The sequence below is a fragment of the Mastigoproctus giganteus genome, chromosome 9, assembly GCF_048544385.1.
Source record: "Mastigoproctus giganteus isolate SK-2022 chromosome 9, ASM4854438v1, whole genome shotgun sequence".
NCBI classification, from domain to species: domain Eukaryota; kingdom Metazoa; phylum Arthropoda; class Arachnida; order Uropygi; family Thelyphonidae; genus Mastigoproctus; species Mastigoproctus giganteus.
The window spans coordinates 164,375,941-164,397,414 of NC_143583.1; the positions used below are offsets into that span (position 1 = coordinate 164,375,941).

The 21,474-nt window shown below is 37.8% G+C and overlaps 1 protein-coding gene across 4 annotated transcripts in view; it reads left to right on the forward strand.

Moving 5' to 3' along the window:
* LOC150080867 (histone-lysine N-methyltransferase EHMT2-like) overlaps positions 1-21,474 on the forward strand; it is a 558,915-nt gene that overhangs the window by 377,604 nt on the left and 159,837 nt on the right. For all 4 annotated transcript variants that reach the window (XM_090381696.1, XM_090381697.1, XM_090381694.1 and 1 more), the window contains one exon: positions 3,747-3,810. In XM_090381696.1, coding sequence (XP_090237822.1) covers positions 3,747-3,810 — 64 coding nt within the window. The remainder of the gene's footprint in view (positions 1-3,746; positions 3,811-21,474) is intronic.

Genomic DNA, 21,474 nt, shown 5'->3' on the forward strand with positions numbered 1-21,474 from the left:
TGTAGTGCATTTTAATGATTTGAATTGGTAACTAATACAATTTTCATTACACAAATGACTTTTCAGAGAGATAAATAGCTTAGTTATATAGCGAAAATTTCAACTTCCGGGGTCTTGGAACGAATAACCAAAAACAATGTGTTATTGGGTTCCCATTATGATATTTTCACAATACGATGGTGCCTCTGGAATGGATTAATATCGAAAACCAGAGGTACACTGTATTGTATAGCTACGAGCGTGGTTTGAAATGCAGTATTTAGGAATGTTTAACATTCATTTTTTGAAATTAATGTTCATATTTTCGATTTTGTTGATACTTGATACTTGAGGGGGAAAAAACTTGTAAAGCGAAAACTCGTAAACCGGGAACTACCTATATATAGAATTATTTGCCATTGTTGATTGCATTCTCCAGATTGTCATAAACTTTCTCTGTCTCTTCATCTGTGTGGCTTGAGGGGCATAAATTTGCAAAATTTTTATTTGATGTCTATTATTTATACAAAAGCCTATTTCAGTACTCTAGTTGATATTTTTTCAATAATGTTATTAAGGAATCCCACTCTACCTCTAGTTACTCTCACATTCACTATATGGCGCCTCCGTAGCCAGGTGGGAAGGAGCAGCAGTGCGTAGCACACGCTTCTTGATTAGACCGGGGTTCGAGCCCATCACCACCAAATACGGAGGATGCGGAAAGGTCAGGGAATGACCACCGCATATCTGGGAGCAATATGGCCTTCTTCTTCTTCTTCTTTGGTCCTTAGCTGGCAGCTGGGGGAGGCGGTTGGCCACGCAACCAGTATGCTGCTGTAGGTGCCGCAGGGTTTCGGACTTGCTCTGTGATGTTCTTCCATACCTTACGATCCATGGCTTCAGTCCTGGCCTGGTTAAGGTCGAGACGTCGGCTCTTCAAGTCATCTTCCACTTGCTTGGCCCACGTTTTCCTAGGCGCGGTCCGTTGGATGCTCCATTGGGTGGGTCGTTGTCTCCAAAGGAGTGTGGATGGTATTCTGTTCGTGCCCATTCTACATACGTGGCCAAACCATCTGAGCCTTCGCTTCTGGATTTGGTCGGCAATGGTTGGTTGCTGTTGGCATCTGGCGCGGATGGTATCATTAGTGATGCGGTCGCGAAGAGAGATGCCCAAGATCTGCCGCAGGCATCGCATTTGGAATACCTCAAGTTTGTTCAAATCTAACTTGAGACAAATCCATGTTTCCGATCCGTAAAGAAGAATGGGCAGGATCAAAGTCCGGAAGAGTCGGATTTTAGTCTTTGTGGAAATGTTGGTCCTCTTCCACAGACACCATTTGAGCGAGGCGAACGCAGTGGCCACCTGTCCAATTCTGCTGTGAATTTCCATGGTGGATGCAACTTTCTTCTCCTGGACCAGCGACCCAAGGTATTTAAAGTCCTGCACTTGCTCGATCTGGACGCCTTCGAGATAGATGGTGGCTTGCGACCCATCTGTTGTCAGGGCCTTTGTCTTACCAGCATTGATCTTCAAACCGTATGGCCGGGCAATGCGGGCAATGTCGTAGAGGATTTCCGTGGCTTCAGCGTCGTTACCGGCAAGGATAGCACTATCATCAGCAAACATCAGGTCAGTCACATAGTGATCCTTGTCATATTGTATGCCCTGTCTGTTTCTGAATGCTTGCCTCATAATGGCGTCGACCACGATGTTGAAAAGCAACGGGGAGGCTACATCCCCTTGGCGGACTCCAGTTTGGATGGTAAATTCCTCAGATAAATCGTTCTGGATGCGCACCTGGCTGGTTAAACCGTTGTATGCAGTTTGGAGGAGTGTGATGACTTTTCGAGGTACATGTTCAACCTCTAGTAGTTTCCATAAGGCAGGCCGGTGGACACAGTCGAAAGCAGACTTAAAGTCAATGAAAACAATGACGGTTCGCTGTCCACACCGGATCCTCTCCTCCATCAGCTGACGAATGGCAAAGATTTGATCACAGCATCCTCGCCCGGGTCTAAATCCTGCCTGTTCTTCTCGAATATGGCCTTAGTTGCTAATGCTCCTAAAAACCAAATAACAACAACAACATTCACTATGATAAAACTGATGATCATTCTACAGCATCAAAAGATGCTGTAGAATGATCACCTTTTTTCTTCTCACTCCTTACTACAATCCAACTATGTCCCACTTTATCTCTTCCAACTCTTTCATCAATTCAAAGTGATAGTCTAGTAGACCATCACTTTGAATAGATCTATGGTTATATGTACATAGAAACAATGTCTTGCCTTTTTTAATTGTTTCCCTTCCACCCTTAGCCTTCCCTCTGTTATATCCTGTCCCTCCTGTGAGGTTAGAGCACTCTAGTGATCTTGGAGACTGTACTAAATTTTCCACTAGGGACCCTCTGCTTGAATCCCGGGGGACAGTTTAGCTGGTATCTGTATATTTAATACGGAAGCCATTTTCTTTCAACAGTCAGCGTGAACAACAGGCTTAACCAATCAGGCTGGAAGTGGTCTCAAATTGAAGATATTTCTTCCTAGGTGTGCAGAAAGTTGTTAAAATTGAAAAATTCTGAATAGTTTTATTTTACGGAACAGGCCAGTTTTGTACTACAAACAATAAAAGTTCAACATTCACTTCATAGATGGAGCCTGAAGATGTTAACTGTTAAACAAACAGTTGTCTAAGTTGATAAGGCATTTTTTTTCTGATTAACAATTTGCACATTCACACAATTGTGTCCTTTGTTCCGAAAAAAAAAAAAAAATAAAATAATAATAATAAAAGTTTGCTACTAATTGTGAAATTTTTGCAACAGTACAGCTAGCTGTAGCCATACGATAGACCTTACCAGTTTGGTCTCAAATTGAAGATATTTCTTCCTAGGTGTGCAGAAACATGGGAAAATATAAAAATTCCAAACAGTAAAAAATCCGAATAGTTTTGTTTTACAGAATGGGCCACTTTTCTCTACTAGTGCTGCCTACCTTAAAAGAAAGAATAGTTTTATTTTACAAAAATAAGAAATGAGAAAGGATTCAACGCGTACTGGCTAACCTGCTCATGACCAAACACAGACTACATTTCTTTAGGACAGCTAGAGGAAAAACTCTGTTACCAATTGCAAAATTTTCACAAGGGTTAGGGCGCCTCCGTAGCCAGGTGGGAAGGAGCAGCAGTGCGCAGCACACGCTTCTTGATTAGACCGGGGTTCGAGCCCGTCACCACCAAATACGGAGGATGCGGAAAGGTCAAGGAATGACCACCGCATATCCCTGAGCAATATGGCCTTAGTTGCTAATGCTCCTAAAAACCAACAAAACAAACAAACAAACACAAGGGTTACTGCTAGTGTAGTTATATTGTTTGAGACTTTAATTATAAAGATCCAAAAATCCATCAGTTTTTATGTGGTTTTAACTTTATTCCAGTCATTTGTAGTTTGCTGTAGTTATTTTATTTTACAACTTAATAGTGTTCACATTGTAAGGATTAACAGGCTTTTTTAATTATATTCATGTTCTTATGCCAGACTTCAAACATCTGATGTATATTTTTGAAAAGAGAAAATATATTTTGACACTTACAGATCCCATCACAGGGATATTAGGATCAAGTTGTATCTTTAATTTGAAGTGTATATCGGTCTCTCCATTGGGAAGATATGGTAATTTAAAAGTGTGTAGTAATCCTTTAGACTCATTGTGCGTTATCTTTGTGTATGTGCTTATGTTTTTACATACTTTTAAATTTTCAGATTATTTCTTGCACGTGGAGCTGATATATTAGCAAAAAATAAAGAGAATGAAGTTCCTTTAATGGTAAGCTGTTAATGATTTTATAATGAAATTTTGATTATTTGAAAGGGTAAAATTATATTAATAATTATACTGATACTCATCACTTCATTGTGAATATCTTACATCTGTACTCTGATTTTTAAATGATTTTAATGCTTTATTCTATAAATACAGGTAGTTCTCGACTTTACAAGTTAATTTGTTCCTAATGTGCGCTCGTAAAGCGAAAACTCGTAAAACGGGAATTAAATCCCATAGACATAATGTTAAAAATAGGGGTTACGTTATCAACAATGAAATTAGTTAGCTGATTAGTTTATATTTAAACAATGATTGATTTATTCAAAGAATTTAAAATGTAGCCTGTAAAATCAAGCAAATTATAATAATAAAAAAATTATTTATGACTTACAAATTTTAAAGAATAGTTATTCTTCATCATCGACTAAATGCACACTTGTTGATCACTCATTATTGGCTCGGCACTTATTGGTTTGTTGGAGTCGTCTTCTTCAGAAATGCTTCAAGAGGTGTTTGTTTCCAAGATAATCTTGTTTTCTTTATAAATTTCAGTAGCATGCATATGCATTTTTTAACAGAACATACAAATTGCAACTAACATGATTTGTGTGGAGTAACAAGTTTACAAAGCTTAAAAAAAAAAGGAATGAAGAGAAGATTCTGAAAATTTATTTATGTTTTTTATATGATTAAATATTTCAGTAAAGGGGAAACACATTTCACCATAATAAATGCAAAAAACCACACAATTCCAACTATCGGTATTTTTGCAAATACAATAACATCGAGTTTACTACCCGTTTATTAATTGCTTGCAGTAACAGAAAAGCTCAATAAACTGAAAAGTGCAAATTACTTTTATTGTTTTATGGTCGTGACCTCCTGAAATGTGCTTTAGAAAAATGTCACAATTCATTCAAAATTGGTTCTTATAACAGAGTATATGATAACGATAAAAGTAGTGAATTTTAGTGATCTGAATTGGTAACTAATACAATTTATACCATAAAAATGACATTTTGGAGAGTTATATAGCGAAAATTTCAATTACCGAGTTTGTGGAACAAATTACCAAGAAACAATGTGTTATTGGCTTCATATTACAAACGATATTTTGAGGATATGATGACGTCTCTGGAACGGATCAATATCGTAAAGCTGGGCACACTGTATTGTATAGCTACGCGCATGGTTTGAAATGTGGTATTTATGAATGTTTAACATTCATTTTTTGCAATTAATGTTCATATTTTTGTTCATATTTTGTTGATACTCGATACTTGAAAAAAATTCGTAAAGCGAGAACTGCTTGAATATTGTAGGAAGGGCATTTTACGAGTTATGCAAGTGAATAAATTACCAAAAAAAAAAAAAAAAATGTCTTAGCTAAATAAATAAACAAATGTGCCAAAACATTTTGAGATGACTAGTGAAAATCACTATTACTAATTTTGGAAGGTTCCCAGTCTTAGTGCCCCCAACACACAAACACATGCACACACATGATAAATTTATCAGACACTAAACCTGTGTGAAATGCTTCTCAATAGAACACAACTGCCATAATTACAGTGCTTGCCTTAAATGCCAACTGTAAAAAAGGTTCGCTTAGCTTACTCCTGAGTAAGGAACAGCGTCTGTTAATAGAAGAAGACACAGGAAAAAGCCCACAAACACTTTGAAAGCATAAAAAAAAATAAAAAAAAAATTCTTATTTATACTCCAGCACAGGGGTCGCCAAACTTCTTTGACCGTAGACACCTTCAAGAGTTTGACTTTTTATCGACCCCCTCTATTTTACTATTATGTAATTATAATAGGACAAGCAAAAAAGACGCTTATGTGAGTTTTTAGATTATTTTATAGTTACAGTGTTTATTGTATGTATAATAGTAGTAGTAGTAGTAGTAGCGGCACATGATGCAAGAAAGCAAGTGTAGGAGCTTATGCAGCATCAGCCAAAAAAAATCACACCATTCCCTCCAAATGCCTGTCCAGTTCCTCCTTAAATTTATTTAACCTATCAACTTCCACAACGACAGATGGAAGTTTGTTCCAGCAATTAACCACCCGCTGGCTAAAGGCAAATTTCCGCACATCTATTCTACATCTGTCCTTTCTTAATTTGAACTTATGTCCCCGTAGGTTGGTAATCTGAACAAGTGGAAGGATCCCATCAGAATTCAGCGTGCTCAACCCATTCAAGGCCTTATAGACCTCAATCAGGTCACCGCGCAGGTGCCTAGTCTCCAGCCACTGCAATTTGCAGAACTTAAGCCTCTCTTGGTAAGAGAATCCCTTCATTCCCCTCACCAATCGTGTTGCTCTTCTCTGTACACGGTCAAGCAAATCTACATCCTTCCTAAAATGAGGCCTCCAGACCTGTACGCAGTACTCAAGGCGTGGCCTGACCATTGCCTTATATAGAGGGATAATCACCTCCTTTTCCCTGCTAGCAAAATTCCTATATATCATTGACAAAACCCCATGACCCGCCCTAGCAGCCTGTCTGCATTGCTCAGAAAACTTCATATCTGACTGCACAATTACTCCCAGGTCTTTTTCATTTTCTACCACCTTAAGTGTAGTACCACACAGTTGGTACGTTTCTCTGGGGTTACTTCTACCCATATGCAGTACTTTGCATTTGTCAAGGTTGAACTTCAGTTGCCACTTCTTAGCACACTGCCATTACTGTCATTAACAACCCTGCCAACCTTTGTGTCATCTGCAAACTTCGACGTTAAGCCTGATATACCTTCATCAATATCATTGATAAATACACAAAACAACAGTGGACCCAACACCGAACCCTGTGGGACTCCACTAATAACATTAGTCCACGAAGAGCAGCACCCATTGATTACCACCCTCTGTCTTCTCCCACTTAACCATCCTTTTATCCATTGTAGCAACTTACCCTTAATACCATTCTGCTCCAATTTGTACAGTAGTCTTCCATGCGCAACAGTGTCAAAAGCTTTCCTGAAATCCAAGTATATGATATCAAAATTATTTTTTGCATCCAGTTCCTTTGTGACCACATCATAATAACCAATCAAATTTGTCAGACAAGACTTTCCCTTAACAAACCCATGCTGTGTTTGAATTATTGCTGCAGTCTTGTCTAGATGATCCTGCAATGCATCTTTAACCAGCGACTCCATTATTTTACCCGGAACAGAAGTTAAACTAACTGGTCTGTAATTACTCGTGTCACCCTTCGATCCACCTTTGTGAATTGGGGACACATTTGCACATCTCCAGTCCGTGGGAACCTCCCCTGAGTCCAAGGATGCTCTCATAATTATGGCTAAGGGTTTGCTTAGTTGCTTTGCCGCCTCCTTTAAAATAACTGGATAGATCCCATCCACCCCAGGTGCCTTTCTTATGTTTAACTTCAACAATTTCTCCTCCACTTTGCTCTCAGTTATTACAAAATCATTAAGCACACTGCTACAATTTGATAACCTTCTTCCATTTTCAAATTGTAATAATTCCTCACGTGTGAATGTAGATGCAAAATACTCATTCAGTTTGTTTGCTATCTGAGCAGGATCATCAACAGTCGAACGATCGATGTCAAGTGGACCAATCATATTCATCCCCTTCCTTTTAGAGTTTATATAAGTAAAGAAATCCTTGCTGTTTTTCTTAGCATCTTTTGCCAAAGATTTCTCGTAATCCGCCTTCGCCTGCCGAACCTCCTTTGTGACCTGATTACAGACTAGCTTATATCTGCCACAGGCTTCTGCGTCACCTGATAATTTATATGCATCCCATGCATTTTTCTTCTCTGTCACGAGTCTCATTAGTTCATTTGATAACCATTTAGGCCTAAACCTTGAACGATATTTCTTAATCAGTATATAAAGTCTAGTAGCTTCCACGATTAATTCTTTGAATGCTTCCCACTTAGAATTTACTGTTTGTAACATCGTCAGTTGATCCCACTGTACAGAATTTAAAAACTGTCTGAGACCACTGTACTCCCCTTTACGGAAGCAAAAACCCTTTCCTTTACCCCTGACGGTAGTTATCTCTTTGAGTAAATCCCACTTCAGCACACTGTGATCACTGCCACCTAGTGGTTCCTTTATCTGCAAATTCTTAATACACGAATGATCACTGCTGATAACCAGATCAAGAGTGTTACTTTCTCTGGTTGCCTCTCGAACATGCTGCTGCAGAAAACAATCATCCAATAAATCCACAAAAGTCTGACTAGTGTGTGAGTGACCAACCCACAAGTTCCAGTCAATATCTGGGAAGTTAAAATCCCCCATTATAAGACATTCTGATTTACTGGCCCACTCTATTTCTCTGTACAATTGTTCATTGTACTCATTCAAGTCATTAGGCCTATAACACACTCCTACTCTTATTTTTCCTTTCGCAGTGCTTATCTCACACCAAACTGACTCAACAGAGCACTGTTCATCTATATTAACTGGGTGCACTTCCTTTGATTTTATGTTTTTTTTAATTAACAGCATAACACCCCCTTCCTTTCTGTCCTGTCTATCCTTTCTGTACACATTGTACTCCCCAAATTCCAGTTCTGCATTCCTTATATCTTTGTGACACCACGTCTCTGCTATCCCAACAATATCCGCCTTTGATGTCTTGACCAACACTTCAAATTCATCAAATTTGTTTACTATACTTCTAGCATTGGTATACATGCAAGCATACATGCTCCTATGCCTATTCTTTGTTACCCTAACACATCCCATATACCCAACTATTCCATGATGACTGCCATCCGTCCCTGAAACCCCCAACACCCCTCGCTCCAGGTCGCTTCTTATTCTAATAGAAGTTGTGCAAGAATCACCTTCACCTCTTCCTGCGGTTACTGTTAAACTATTAGTCTTTGTATCCCCCCAAACTAGCAGTTTTCCGACCCACCTAACACTGCCTCGATAGCATCAGCAAATATTCTTGCACCCTTTCTATTTAAGTGTATCCTATCCCTGTAGAAGCAATCTCTCCTGTTAACAAGTACAGTCCAGGCTGAAAAAAATTCTACCCCTTGAGCCTTGCACAATCTTTCCAGGGCCGAATTGATCGACAAGGCTCTCATCATGTACTCCCTCCTATCGTGTCTGGGCAGAATTGCAGACACTTTCAAATTCAACCCTATTTCACGGCTTTTTTTCAACAGTGACCTGTACTTGTTGAGTAATTCCGCCGGTCTCCTACTCTTAATATCATTAGTGCCAACGTGTACAACTATATCACATTTTGTGCCCTTGAAAGATGATAACCGCTCTACAACATCATATATACAATAATATAGTATATATTATTGTATTGGCTTAACGTCAAAGGAATACGTTTTTGTTTTTGACGTCCTTCTTAACATTACATATTTTATGGGAAGGATAAATAATATATAAAATATAAAATTTAATTTAGATAACAAAATAACAATAATACAATCTTCCTTATATATATGAAAATAAGACTTTTATTAACTTAGTATACAATTTACTAACGTTGTCAATGTGAAGGGTGTGCTTCGTGACTCTTGACAAGATTAGAAATGTTGGCTTCAAAATTAGTAAGTTTCAGCCTTAAATCGCCACAGAATTCTATATCTAGCTTATTTCTTTGTTTTGTTAAAATGGAATTAACATGGCTGAAACCAGCTTCAACCATGTATGAGCTTGGAAATGCAAGCAAAAAGGGGAGTACCACTTCAGAAAGTTTTGGATATTTTTCTACAACATTTATCGTCCAAAAGTAACTTAAAGTCCTATTTTTAAAAAGCGTCCTAGCTTCAAGATCAACTGACAATTCAATAAGTTCATCTTGTAAGTTACATTCGATATTTTCAATATCTGCAGAAAATGGCATGATAATCCAATCATGTTTTCAAATCCAATGTTTTCAAAATCTGCAAAGCACAATTTAAAATTATCGCTCAAATTTTGAAGATGTTTTGTGTATATTTCTATGTCTTCATCTTTTACTTCCAATTGCCGTAGATTCGAAAAGTACTGAAAATCTTTTCGTAACAATGATGATTTAAATAAGGCTAATTTAGCTTGGAAGCCTAAAAGAATCGTCCGAGCTTGAATAATCGTGATATCTTTACCTTGTAGACAGGCCTATACTTCATTAAATTTTGAAAATAAGTCTGCCAAGTAGAAAATATGATTCTTATTTCTCTTCAGTTCATCACTCAAAAACAAATTAACATCTGTAAGAAACTCTAGGGTTGAGTCGAACAACTCAACAAATCTTTGTAGACTTGCACCTCTAGACAACCATCTTACTTCAGTATGCAAGAGTAATTAGTTTGATACTTCATAATTTTTTTCATAAAGTTTGGCAAACAATCGCGATTTAAGAGGATGAGTTCTAATTTGATTAATAGATTCAATACACACTCTTAGAGTATCGTGCAGTTCGTCACTGAGAGTTTTTGCCACCAAATGGTTGAACACACAGTGAATAGTACTTACACTTTGAACCTTTTCTTTCAGAAAGGCAGCGAAACCTCGATAATGGCCCACTATTGCAGGTGCGCCATCTGTGGCTACTGCTGTTATATTAGTAATTGGAATATCATACTTATTTAAATATTCCTCCAATCGCTGAAAAATTGTCAACCCCGTTCCATCACTTTCAAGATATTTTGCAAATAAAAATTCGTCAATAATTTGATGTTTGGTTTTACCATAATATCTTACATAAGCCATAAGAATAGAAGAACTATTGAATGTAGATTCATCAAGTTGGATGAAGAACTTACTATTTTTGAGTTCTGATACTACAGTTTTTTCTACATCTTCAGTCATTTCACCAATACGCCTTTTCACGGTATTCGCACCCAATGGTAAGCATTTTAAAACAGGGCCAGAATCTTTTATCATTATGGTTTCAATTACTTCTTTGATTGCGGGTATAACAATGTCCTCTGCAATTGTATATGGTTTTCCTTTTTTTGCTATATTAAAAGAAATATTGTAGGAGGCTGTTAATCCTTGTTTATTGTCAGCTTCGGCAGGTGCTTTCATAAATGATTTTATAGTTGGTTGATGTGTGTATTTCTCTTTCAGTTCTTTAAAAAAGTCAAGATCTTTATCTTTCTTATCGGGATGGAGTCTTTGAAGATGATCTTTTATTTTTGCTGGTTTCATTGCATCGTTACACTAAAAGTTTTTTCACAAAGAAGACACATAGGCCTCGTTTCGTTTGTGAATGAAGCAATAAACCCAAGTTTCAAATATTCTAATGAATATTGTCTGCATTTATTTTTAGAATTTGAAGCTGCCATTGTGGTTACTGAGGTTGTAACAAAATAATTAAAATTGAAGTCAGTAAGCAAAAGTAATGTCTAAATAATATACCTACTCACGTATTTCTATAGGATGTACAAAACTACCAGCCCTGCTCAACTCTTCAACATAGAGAAGTTTAGTTTGTGAATGAATAACGATTAAATTATAATATGTATGTTGATGAATTTTAGAACATTAACGCTTACTTGCATGTCGATGCGCAAAAATGAGACTGGGATCGAATGCGTGTAAGTATAAGTAAATAAGCAACCGCGCACGTGTTGCAATCTCACTCCCACCATGCCGGCCGGGCAGGAACCACTGACATCCGTTTATTGGTAAATACATCATTTTGGACTACTTGATTGGCTTCTGTAACTATTTTCATGATCTTGCTCCATCTTACAGGTCCTATTCATGTCAATGTTCCCACGATTCACTCTTAGTTGTATTGTCATTCAGGATGGAGGTAATCCAAGTTAACTGAATTAAATATTACCCGTACAATGATGTCTTATATTTTTTTATCAACTCTTAACAATGTTATATCGTCCCCTGGGGGTCGATATTGATCACTTTGGCAACCACTGCTCCAGCAGGACCACCAGGTCAATGCAGTTTACAATAAATCAATCAATCAACCAATACGAATGTTAGTCGTATTTATCAGTCACAGGCTTGAACACCGGTCCATTCAAAGAGCATGTGCTATTGCACCCGTGCTCCTGACCTACAGGAACAACCTCTGCAACAGACCTTTCTATCTGTTTTCTGACCCTCTTTCCTAGTATTGAGTGGACAGCTCTTGATGATCCGCTCAACAACAATCGCCTACTATTAATATGTAAAATTCAAATATAACACTCCATAACCTCAGAAAGCTGCATAAAATGGAAATTTTCTAAGGCAGATTGGGAAAAGTACACTTCCCATGTATCTTTTGATGATCAGATCATTGAATTGAATTTTGTCCATTTGACAGATTATATTATGAAGGAAATGCTAACAGCTGATTATATTATGAAGGAAATGCTAACAGCTGATTATATTATGAAGGAAATGCTAACAGCTGATTATATTATGAAGGAAATGCTAACAGCTGATTATATTATGAAGGAAATGCTAACAGCTGCACCTACTTCCATCCCATAATCAAGCAGCCATAGAACTATAAATTATTGGTGGAATAAGGATTGTAAGAGAGCAAAAAAAGAAAAAAAACTGTGTGCGGAATCATTTTGCAAAAACCTTTTCACGACCAATCTTATACATTACAAGAGGCTTTGAACCAAGGCCTGTCACATTAGAAAGAAAGCTGAGACTCTTGGGTTTGATTTGCAATTTAAATTTAAAAATATTTACTGATATAAGAATAATATGGAGAAAAATAAAGCAATTAAATGGCAAATTTACCGCATTATTTTCACCCTTTTCAGCTGGAATATGTAGGAGCTGATTTACTCCTGTAGAGATTATGAATACTCTTGGGACGTATTTTCACAGTTGTCTGCCTCGATTGCATATGATCCATCATTTCAGAAGATCAAAGCTTTAGCTGAAAAATCAAAACTGAACTACTGAACCATGTCCTTTTCTCCCTACAATCAACCACTTACTATGGTTGAACTTCAAAATGCCATATCTACCTCAGAAAACAGGCTACAACACTTAATCAAGTGTACAGAGAAGGGCAACAAGATTAGTGAGGGGAACGAAGGGGTCCTCTCACCAAGAGAGGCTTAAGTTCTGCAAATTGCAGCGGCTGGAGACTAGGCACCTGCGAGGTGATCTGATTGAGGTGTATAAGACCTTGAATGGGTTGAGTATGCTGAATTCTGATAGGATTCTCCCACTTGCTCAGATTATGAACCTAAGGGCCATAAACTCAATTTGAGGAAAGACAGTTGTAGAATAGATGTGCGGAATTTGCCTTTAGCCAGTGGGTGGTTAATTGCTGGAACAAACTTCCATCTGTCATTGTGGATGTTGATTGATAGCTTAAATAAATTCAAGGAGGAACTGGAACTGGACAAACTTTTAGAGGAAATGGTTGTATGAATTTTTTTTTTTTTTTTTTTTTTGGTTGATGCTACATAAGCTGATAAACTTGCTTTCTTGCATCACATGCCTCTATTACTTCTACTACTACTTGATAATAAATTACTATCCTCGCTGCTGACCTTCTACAATAACATATTCATTGAACATTCATTCCCCAGGTCCTGGCACCACTGCTGTACTAGCATACTAGCAATTCCCAAACCAAGGAAAGATCACTCTATTCCTCAAAACATAGATCCATTTCTCTTACCAGTTGCTTGAGAAAACCCTGTAAAAAATGGTGCACCGTAGACTGACATGGTATCTTCATTCCCAAAATCTAATCTCCTATCTAATCTTGGTCATCCCTGGATCTCATGGTCAAAGCAAACATCAGGAATGTATTTATTTGAAATGAGCATCTTGTCATGGCATTTTGGTGTCTTGAGAGATCTTTATTCCTTGACCTGAGAGGCCATTTGTCATATTTGATGCAGAACTTTTTTCACCATAGATCCTTTCAAGTTTGCTATTGGCAAGTCCTCTTGCAACTTATATACAAGGAGTCCCACATGCCTCTTCTCAGTGTCACCTTATTTGCAATAAGAATAAATCATATGACCAAAACTATTCTGAACACCGTAAACTCATACCCCTATGCTGGTGATTGACTCTTTTCTGCACTTCTCAGAATATGAGCTTCATTAAGAGGCAACTCCAGATCTCAGTAATATTGAGCTATGGATGGTACAAAATGGGTACTGACTATCACACCAGAAATCTTGTGTCATACACTTTTGTAACAAATGGAAGATGCATCCTAGTCCTGAATTTCACTTGACAAACTATCCCCTGACAGTTGTGGATAGTATACACCTCCTTTGAATGATTTTCGATAGCAAGTTGAACTTTTTAGAATACGTTAAACATCTACAGATTACTTGCCAAAAAAAAAAAAAAAAAAAAAAAACACCCTTACTCGGAGTTATTTCCTCTATAACATGGAATGCTGATCGTTACACCTAACTTTATTTTTTCAGAGTGCCAATTAAGTCTCACCTTGATTATGGTGCCCCAGTGTTATGATTCTGCTAAGGAAAGCATGTTAATATGTCTTGTCCCATCCAATCCTCTGCCCTCAGGATTTCTGTAGGCACTTATAGAACATTGCCAGTACAAAGTCTTTATATTGAGGCCCATGAGCTGCCTCTCAATATCAGGAGAAAGATGTTCTTTCTGAACTATACAGCTAAGGTTCAAAACTTGCCTACTCACTCCATTTGGCAGATACTTAATGATCCACAGTTTACAACATACTATAGAAATAAACTCGAGTCATCCTATTGCTAACTACAGACTAACACAAACTTGGAATATACATCTTGAAAAGTCCTCCAAGAACCAACAGTTCAGATCCCCATTGTCCACTATCACACTTTCCCCCGACAATTATTTCCTAAACTGGAGAAAACATTCCCTTGCAAATTTCAACATACAACAATTCCATATTGCCCACACACAAAATTACTTTAATTTTACAAAAATATATACTGATGGATCAAAGTTGGAGCAGGAGCCACAGCCATCTTCCCCTATAACGCCATCTTTGTATCCCTTCCCACTGAATGCAGCAGCTATATAGTTGAATTATGCACCATCAAGCTTGCCCTAGAAAATGCCCTCCATCTGTCCATCCAAAACAGTATAAAATGTATGGACTTGCAGAGTTCGCTGTTAGCCTTACAAAACACCTCATCACCTACCCATCCTTTAATAAATATAGAACACATAAGAACTAAACTGATGCATATCCAGGAATGCCAGGAAATAGTCATCTTTTGCTGGATCTGAGGCCATAATGGGATATCAGGGAATGAAAGCAGGTTATCCAGCCAAACATGCATCCAAAAAGCATTCTCACATTATCACGTTCCATATACTGACTAGGCGCCTCCGTAGCCAGGTGGGAAGGAGCAGCAGTGCGTAGCACACGCTCCTTAATTAGACCGACCGGGGTTCGAGCCCGTCACCACCAAATACGGAGGATGCGGAAAGGTTATGAAATGACCACCGCATATTCCCGGAGCAATATGGCCTTAGTTGCTAATGCTCCTAAAAACCAAACAACAACATATACTGACTACTACAGATGCAGTATGCAAAGCATATGTAAGAAGCAGTGGTCACTTCTATGGCAAGCTCAATCATATAATAAGCTCCTTCAAATAAAACCTGAACCACAGCTATGAGCTTCAAGCTTCCATGTAAAGAGAAGGGAGGAATAATTCTAGCCAGAGCACGACTTGGCCATAGTCCGCTCACCCAACTTTTTCTCCTCACAGGAAATGATCCTTTGCAATATACGCACTTCAACTCTCCATTCGCAATGAAGCATATTCTTGTTGAATGTAATTTATACAATCATGATCAAAAAGCCTCATTCAGTCTTGTACAAAACGTTAAAAAACCTTTGCACTTCACCATATCATAGGTAATGATGCAAATCTCCTGGAGTTCTTCTGCTGTCTAAAACAGATATATATATGATGCCAAAAATAGTCAAAAACCATCATAATTATATGATGGTTTTTGACTGTTCTCCTTACAATCTCCATGTGTAGCTTTCCATTTCATTGATAGGCACTAAGTAGTCCTTGGCCAGAAATAACAATACCAATAGGTGCAAAAACATGGCAGAACAAGATAGAACTTCTAACTTTATATAATTTCTGTAAAATTGAATAACATGAATTCATTTATAATTTTTTGAACTTTTAAAAAAATTTTACTTTTTTTTTTTTTTTTTTTTTTAATATTAATTTATAGGTATGGAAAGTGGAGGACAGAAGCTTATTAACAGGGAGCTAAATGATTTTGTAATAACTAAGAACAAAGAGAAAGAGAAATTGTTGAAGTTAAACATAAGAAAAACAACTGGGGTGGATGGGATCGATCCAGTTATATTAAAGGAGAGAGCAAAGGTAATAAGCAGTTCCTCATCTATGATTATGCTGGCATCATTGGATTCAGATGAGGTCCCCACGGATTGGAGATGTACAAATGTATCCCTCAGTTCACTAGGGAGGATGTCGAAGGGTGACACGCATGATTACAGACCTGTTTAGTTTAACTTCTTTCCAGGGGAAATAATGGAATCACTGGTTAAAGAAGCACTGCAGGATCATCTAGACAAGACTGCAGTTATAGTTTAGACACAGGATGGGTTTATTAAGGGAAAGTCTTGCCTGACCAATTTGATTGGATACTATGATGTGGACAAAATGGAACTGGATGCAAAAAATAATTTTGATATATACTTGGATTTCATGAAAACATTTGATACACTAGGAAATGGAAGACTACTATACAAGTTGGAGCAGTATGGCATTAAGGGCAAGTTGCTACAATGGATAAAAGGATGGTTGAGTGGGAGAAGACAGAGTGGTAATCAGTGGACACTGCTCTTCGTGGACTAATGTTATTAGCAGAGTCCCCTGGGGTTCAGTGTTGGGCGCATTGTTGTGTCATATATTTATCAATGATATTGATGATGGTATTACAGGTTTTTTGGTTCCAAGTTTGTAAATGATAAGGTTGACAAGATTGTTAATCATCTGAATGATGGTATGTTGCTGCTACAGGATCTAGAAAAGTTGAGCAGATAGGCTGAGAGGTGGCAACTGAAGTTTAATATTGACAAATGCAAAGTACTGCATATGAGTAACAGTAACCCTGGAAAAATTTACCAAATGTATGATGCTATACTCAGGGTACTGAAGAATGAAAAAGATCTGGGGGGGGGGTAATTGTGCAGGCAGATATGAAGTGTTTTCTGAGCAATACAGACAGGCTCCCAGAGCAGGTCATGGGTTTCTGTCAACATTATACAGGAATTTTTCAAGCAGACATAAGTTGATTATCCCTTTGTATAAGGCAGTGGTTAGGCCTCACCATGAGTACTGCACTCAAATCTGAAGGACTCATTTTAGGAAGGATGTACAGTTGCTAGATCGAGTACAGAGAAGGGCAACGAGATTGGTGAGGGTAACAGAGGGGTAACAAGAGAGGCTTTATTTTCTGCAAATTGCAGCATGTAGACTATGCACCTACGAGGTGATCTGATTGAGGTATAGGCCTTGATTCATTTGAGAAGGCTCAATATGATAAGATTCTTACTCTGATTACAAACCTGAGGGGCATAAACTCAAATTGAAGAAAGACAGTTAGCAAGAAATCAAGCTTATACAGCATCACCCAAAAAAATCTTTTCCAATTTCATCCATTCATTCATTCGCTGCAAATGTTTGTCTAGTTCTGCCTTGAATTTATTTAAACTGTACTTGTACAATGACAGATGGAAGTTTGTTCCAGTAATCAACCATGCACCAGCTAAAGGCAAACTTCTGCACATCTATTAAATAATTGTCTTTCCTCAATTTGAATTTATGTCCCCTCAGGCGATTAATCTGGGCAAGAGGCAAAACCCCATCAGCATTGAGCTTGCTCAAACCATTCAAGGCTTTATACACCTCTATCAGATCACATTGCAGGTACCTAGTCTCCAGAACTGCAATTTGCAGAACTTAAGCCTTCCTTGGTAACAGCAACCCTTTGTTCCACTCACTAATTTCGTTACCCTCCTCTGTACTCATTCCAGCAGCTCTACATCTTTCCTAAAATGAGGCCTCCAGACCTGCATGCAGTACTCAAGGTGTGGCCTAACCGTTGCCTTATACAATAGGAGGGCATAATCACCTCCTTATTAGGAGGTGATTATGTATGCCCTTGTATAATTCCTGTATATCGTTGACAAGACACCAGGAGCTACTCTTGCAGACTGTCTGCACCGCTCAGAAAACTTCATATCTGACTGCACAATTACCCCCAGTTCCTTTTCATTCTCTACCACCTTGGGTGTAGTACTACACAGTTGATACATTGCTCTGGGGTTATTGCTAGTCATATGCGCACTACCTTACATTTTTCAATGTTAAACTTCAGTTGTCGCCTCTCAGACTATCTGCTCAACATTTGTAGATCGTCTTGCAATAGCATACTGTCATTTGTGTCATTAACAACCCTGCCAACCTTTGTGTCATCTGTGAACTTAGACATTAAGTCTGATATTTCTTCATTAATATCATTAATAAATACAGAAAACAACAATGGACCCAACACTGAACCCTGGAGGACTCCACTAATAACATTAGTCCACGAAGAACAGTGTCCATTGATTACCACTCTCTGTCTTCTTACACTCAACCATCCCTTTATCCTTAGCAGCATTTTGCCTTTAATGCCATACTGCTTTCCTAAGATCCAAGTATATGATATCAAAATTATTTTTTGCATTTGGTTTCTTTGTGACCACATCATAGTATCCAATCAAATTGACCAGACAAGACTTCCCCTTAACAAACCAATGCTGTGTCTCAACTATAACCGAAATGTTGTCTAGATGAACCTGCAGTGCTTCTTTAACCAGTGCCTCCATTAATTTCCCCCGAACAGAAGTTAAACTAACAGTTCTGTAATTACTTGTGTCACCCATTGGTCCTCCTTTGTGAATTGGGGTCTCATTTGCATATCTCCAGTCTGTGGATACCTCCTCTGAGTCCAAGGAAGCTCTCACAATTATGGCTAAGGGTTTGCTTACTTCCTTTGCCACCACCTTTTCAACAATTTCTCCTTCATGTTTCTCTCAGTTATTAAAAAATCGTTTAACTCACTACTATTGTTTAATACACCACTAGTATTCCCCTCCCTGAATAACTCCTCATGTGTAAATGTAGATGCAAAAAATACTCATTCAATTTGTTGACTACCTGAGCAGGATCATCAATGATTGAACCATCGATGTCAAGTGGAGCAATCTGATTCATCCCCTTCCTTCTAGAGTTTACATAAATAAAGAACTCTTTGCTTTTTTTTTTTTTGTCCTTTGCCAAATTTCTTGTAATCTGCCTTTGCCTGCCTAACAACCTCCTTTGTAACTTGGTTACAGACCAGCTTATATCTTCCATAGGCTTCTGTGTTACCTGAACGATATTTCTTGCTTGGTATGAAAAGCCTAGTAGCTTCCAATATTAATTTGTAGTTGTAGAATTTATTTGTATAAGTTTTTGTTTAGTCATCTTATAGTTGAAACAGACTTCTGACTGTTATTGTAAGAAGTTAATAGCTTTAATAAATTCAAGGAAAAACTGGACAAGTGTTTGGAGCGAATCGATGAATGAAATGGGAAATGGGGGTTTTTTTTTTTTTTTGTTAATGCTGTATAAGCTTGCTTTCTTGCATTATATGCCTCTACTAATGCTAAGTTTAATGTATTTATATATAAAAGATATAGTTACTTTCATATCTTTTTAAACAGTTTTTAAATTCTATGCAGTGGGACCAACTCATGATGTTACCAACAACAAATTCTAAATGGAAAGAATTCAAGGAATTAATCTTGGAAGCTACTAGGCTTTTCATACTAACAAAGAAATACTGTTCTAGTTTAGGCCTAAATGGATGTCAGACGAACTAATGAGACTCGTGGCATAGAAGAAAAATGCATGGAATGCATATAAATTATCAGGAGACACAGATGCCTATGGTAGATATAAGATAGTCTGTAATAAAATTCTTAATAAAATAAAATTCTAAATGGAAAGAATTCAAGGAATTAATCTCGGAAGCTACTAGGCTTTTCATACTAACAAAGAAATACTCTTCTAGTTTAGGCCTAAATGGATGTCAGACGAGCTAATGAGGCTCGTGGCATAGAAGAAAAATGCATGGAATGCATATAAATTATCAGAAGACACAGATGCCTATGGTAGATATAAGATAGTCTGTAATAAAATGACAAAGGAGGTTAGGCAAGCAAAGACAGATTACAGGAAATCTTTTGCAAAAGATGCAAAGAAAAACAGTAAAGACTTCTGTACTTATGCAAACTCTAGAAGGAAGGGAAGATTCAGATTAGTCCACTTGATATCGATGGTTCAGTTGTTGATGATTCTGCTCAGGTAGCTGACAAACTGAATGAGTATATTGCATCTACATTCACACGTGAAGAATTCTGTAGGAAAGTGGAGGCTAGAAGTTTATCAAACTCTAATAGGAATCTAAATGAACTTGTAATAACTGAGAGCAAAGTGGAGAAGAAATTGATGAAGTTAAACATAAGAAAGGCACCTGGGGTGAATGGGATCTATCCAGTTATATTAAAGGAGAGAGCAAAGGAAGTAAGCAGTTCCTCAGCCATGATTATGAGGGCATCATTGGACTCAGGAGAGGTCCCCATGTACTGGAGATGTGCAAATGTATCCGTCATTCACAAAGTGGGGATCGAAAGTGACATGAGTAATTACAGACCTGTTAGTTTAACTTCTGTTCTTAGGAAAATATATACATTATACACCATCAGGCATCTCTCGTATTGTGGAGTTATACTTCATAACTGTTTTGCCATCATTGCATCACTCGGGTACCTACCTACCCACCTACCGAAGAAGGGCCAAATAGCCCTGAAACGTTGCCGTCTGGGAGGTGGTATCCATCTGAGAATAAGTAACTAATGTTACTTATTCGAAGTAGTGCAATATCATATCTTCTCCTCAGGTGAAGCGTTACTTATTCGAAGTAGTGCAATATCATGGCAACTCGTTGTGAAGGTATTCACAATATGAGATATAACTTAAAACGATGCTTCTTTGCTAATATTCTGTTCATTCAGATTTGGCTATGTATTATTGATGCTTTCGCACTATACTTATACATAGTCTAGACTTTTCCATAGCTTGAGGCTTACGCCCTAAGCGCTTTATGGTATATCAGGCTTAATGTCCAAGTTTGCAGACAATACAAAGATTGGTAAGGTCGTTAATGACAAGTGGGACAGTACACTACAACAACATCTAAGTTGAGCAGATGGGCTGAGAGATGGCAACTGAAGTTTAACCTTGACAAATGCTAAGTACTGAATATGAGTAGCAGTAATCCTCAAGTAACATACCAACTGTGTGGTACTATACTCAGGATAGTGGAGAATGAAGAAGACCTGGGGTTTGGGTAATTGTGTAGTCAGATATGAAGTTTTCTGAGCAGTGCAGACAGGCCGCAAGAGTAGCTTACCAGGTCTTGTCAATGATAAATAGGAATTTTGCTAGAAGGGATAAGGAGGTGATTATCCCCTTCTATAAGGCAGTGGTCAGACCACACCTTGAGTACTGGATGCAAGGCTGGAGGCCTCAGTTTAGGAAGAATGTAGAGCTGCTGGAATGAGTACAGAGAAGGGCAATGAAATTAGTGAGCAGAACAATGGGATGCTGTTACCAAGAAA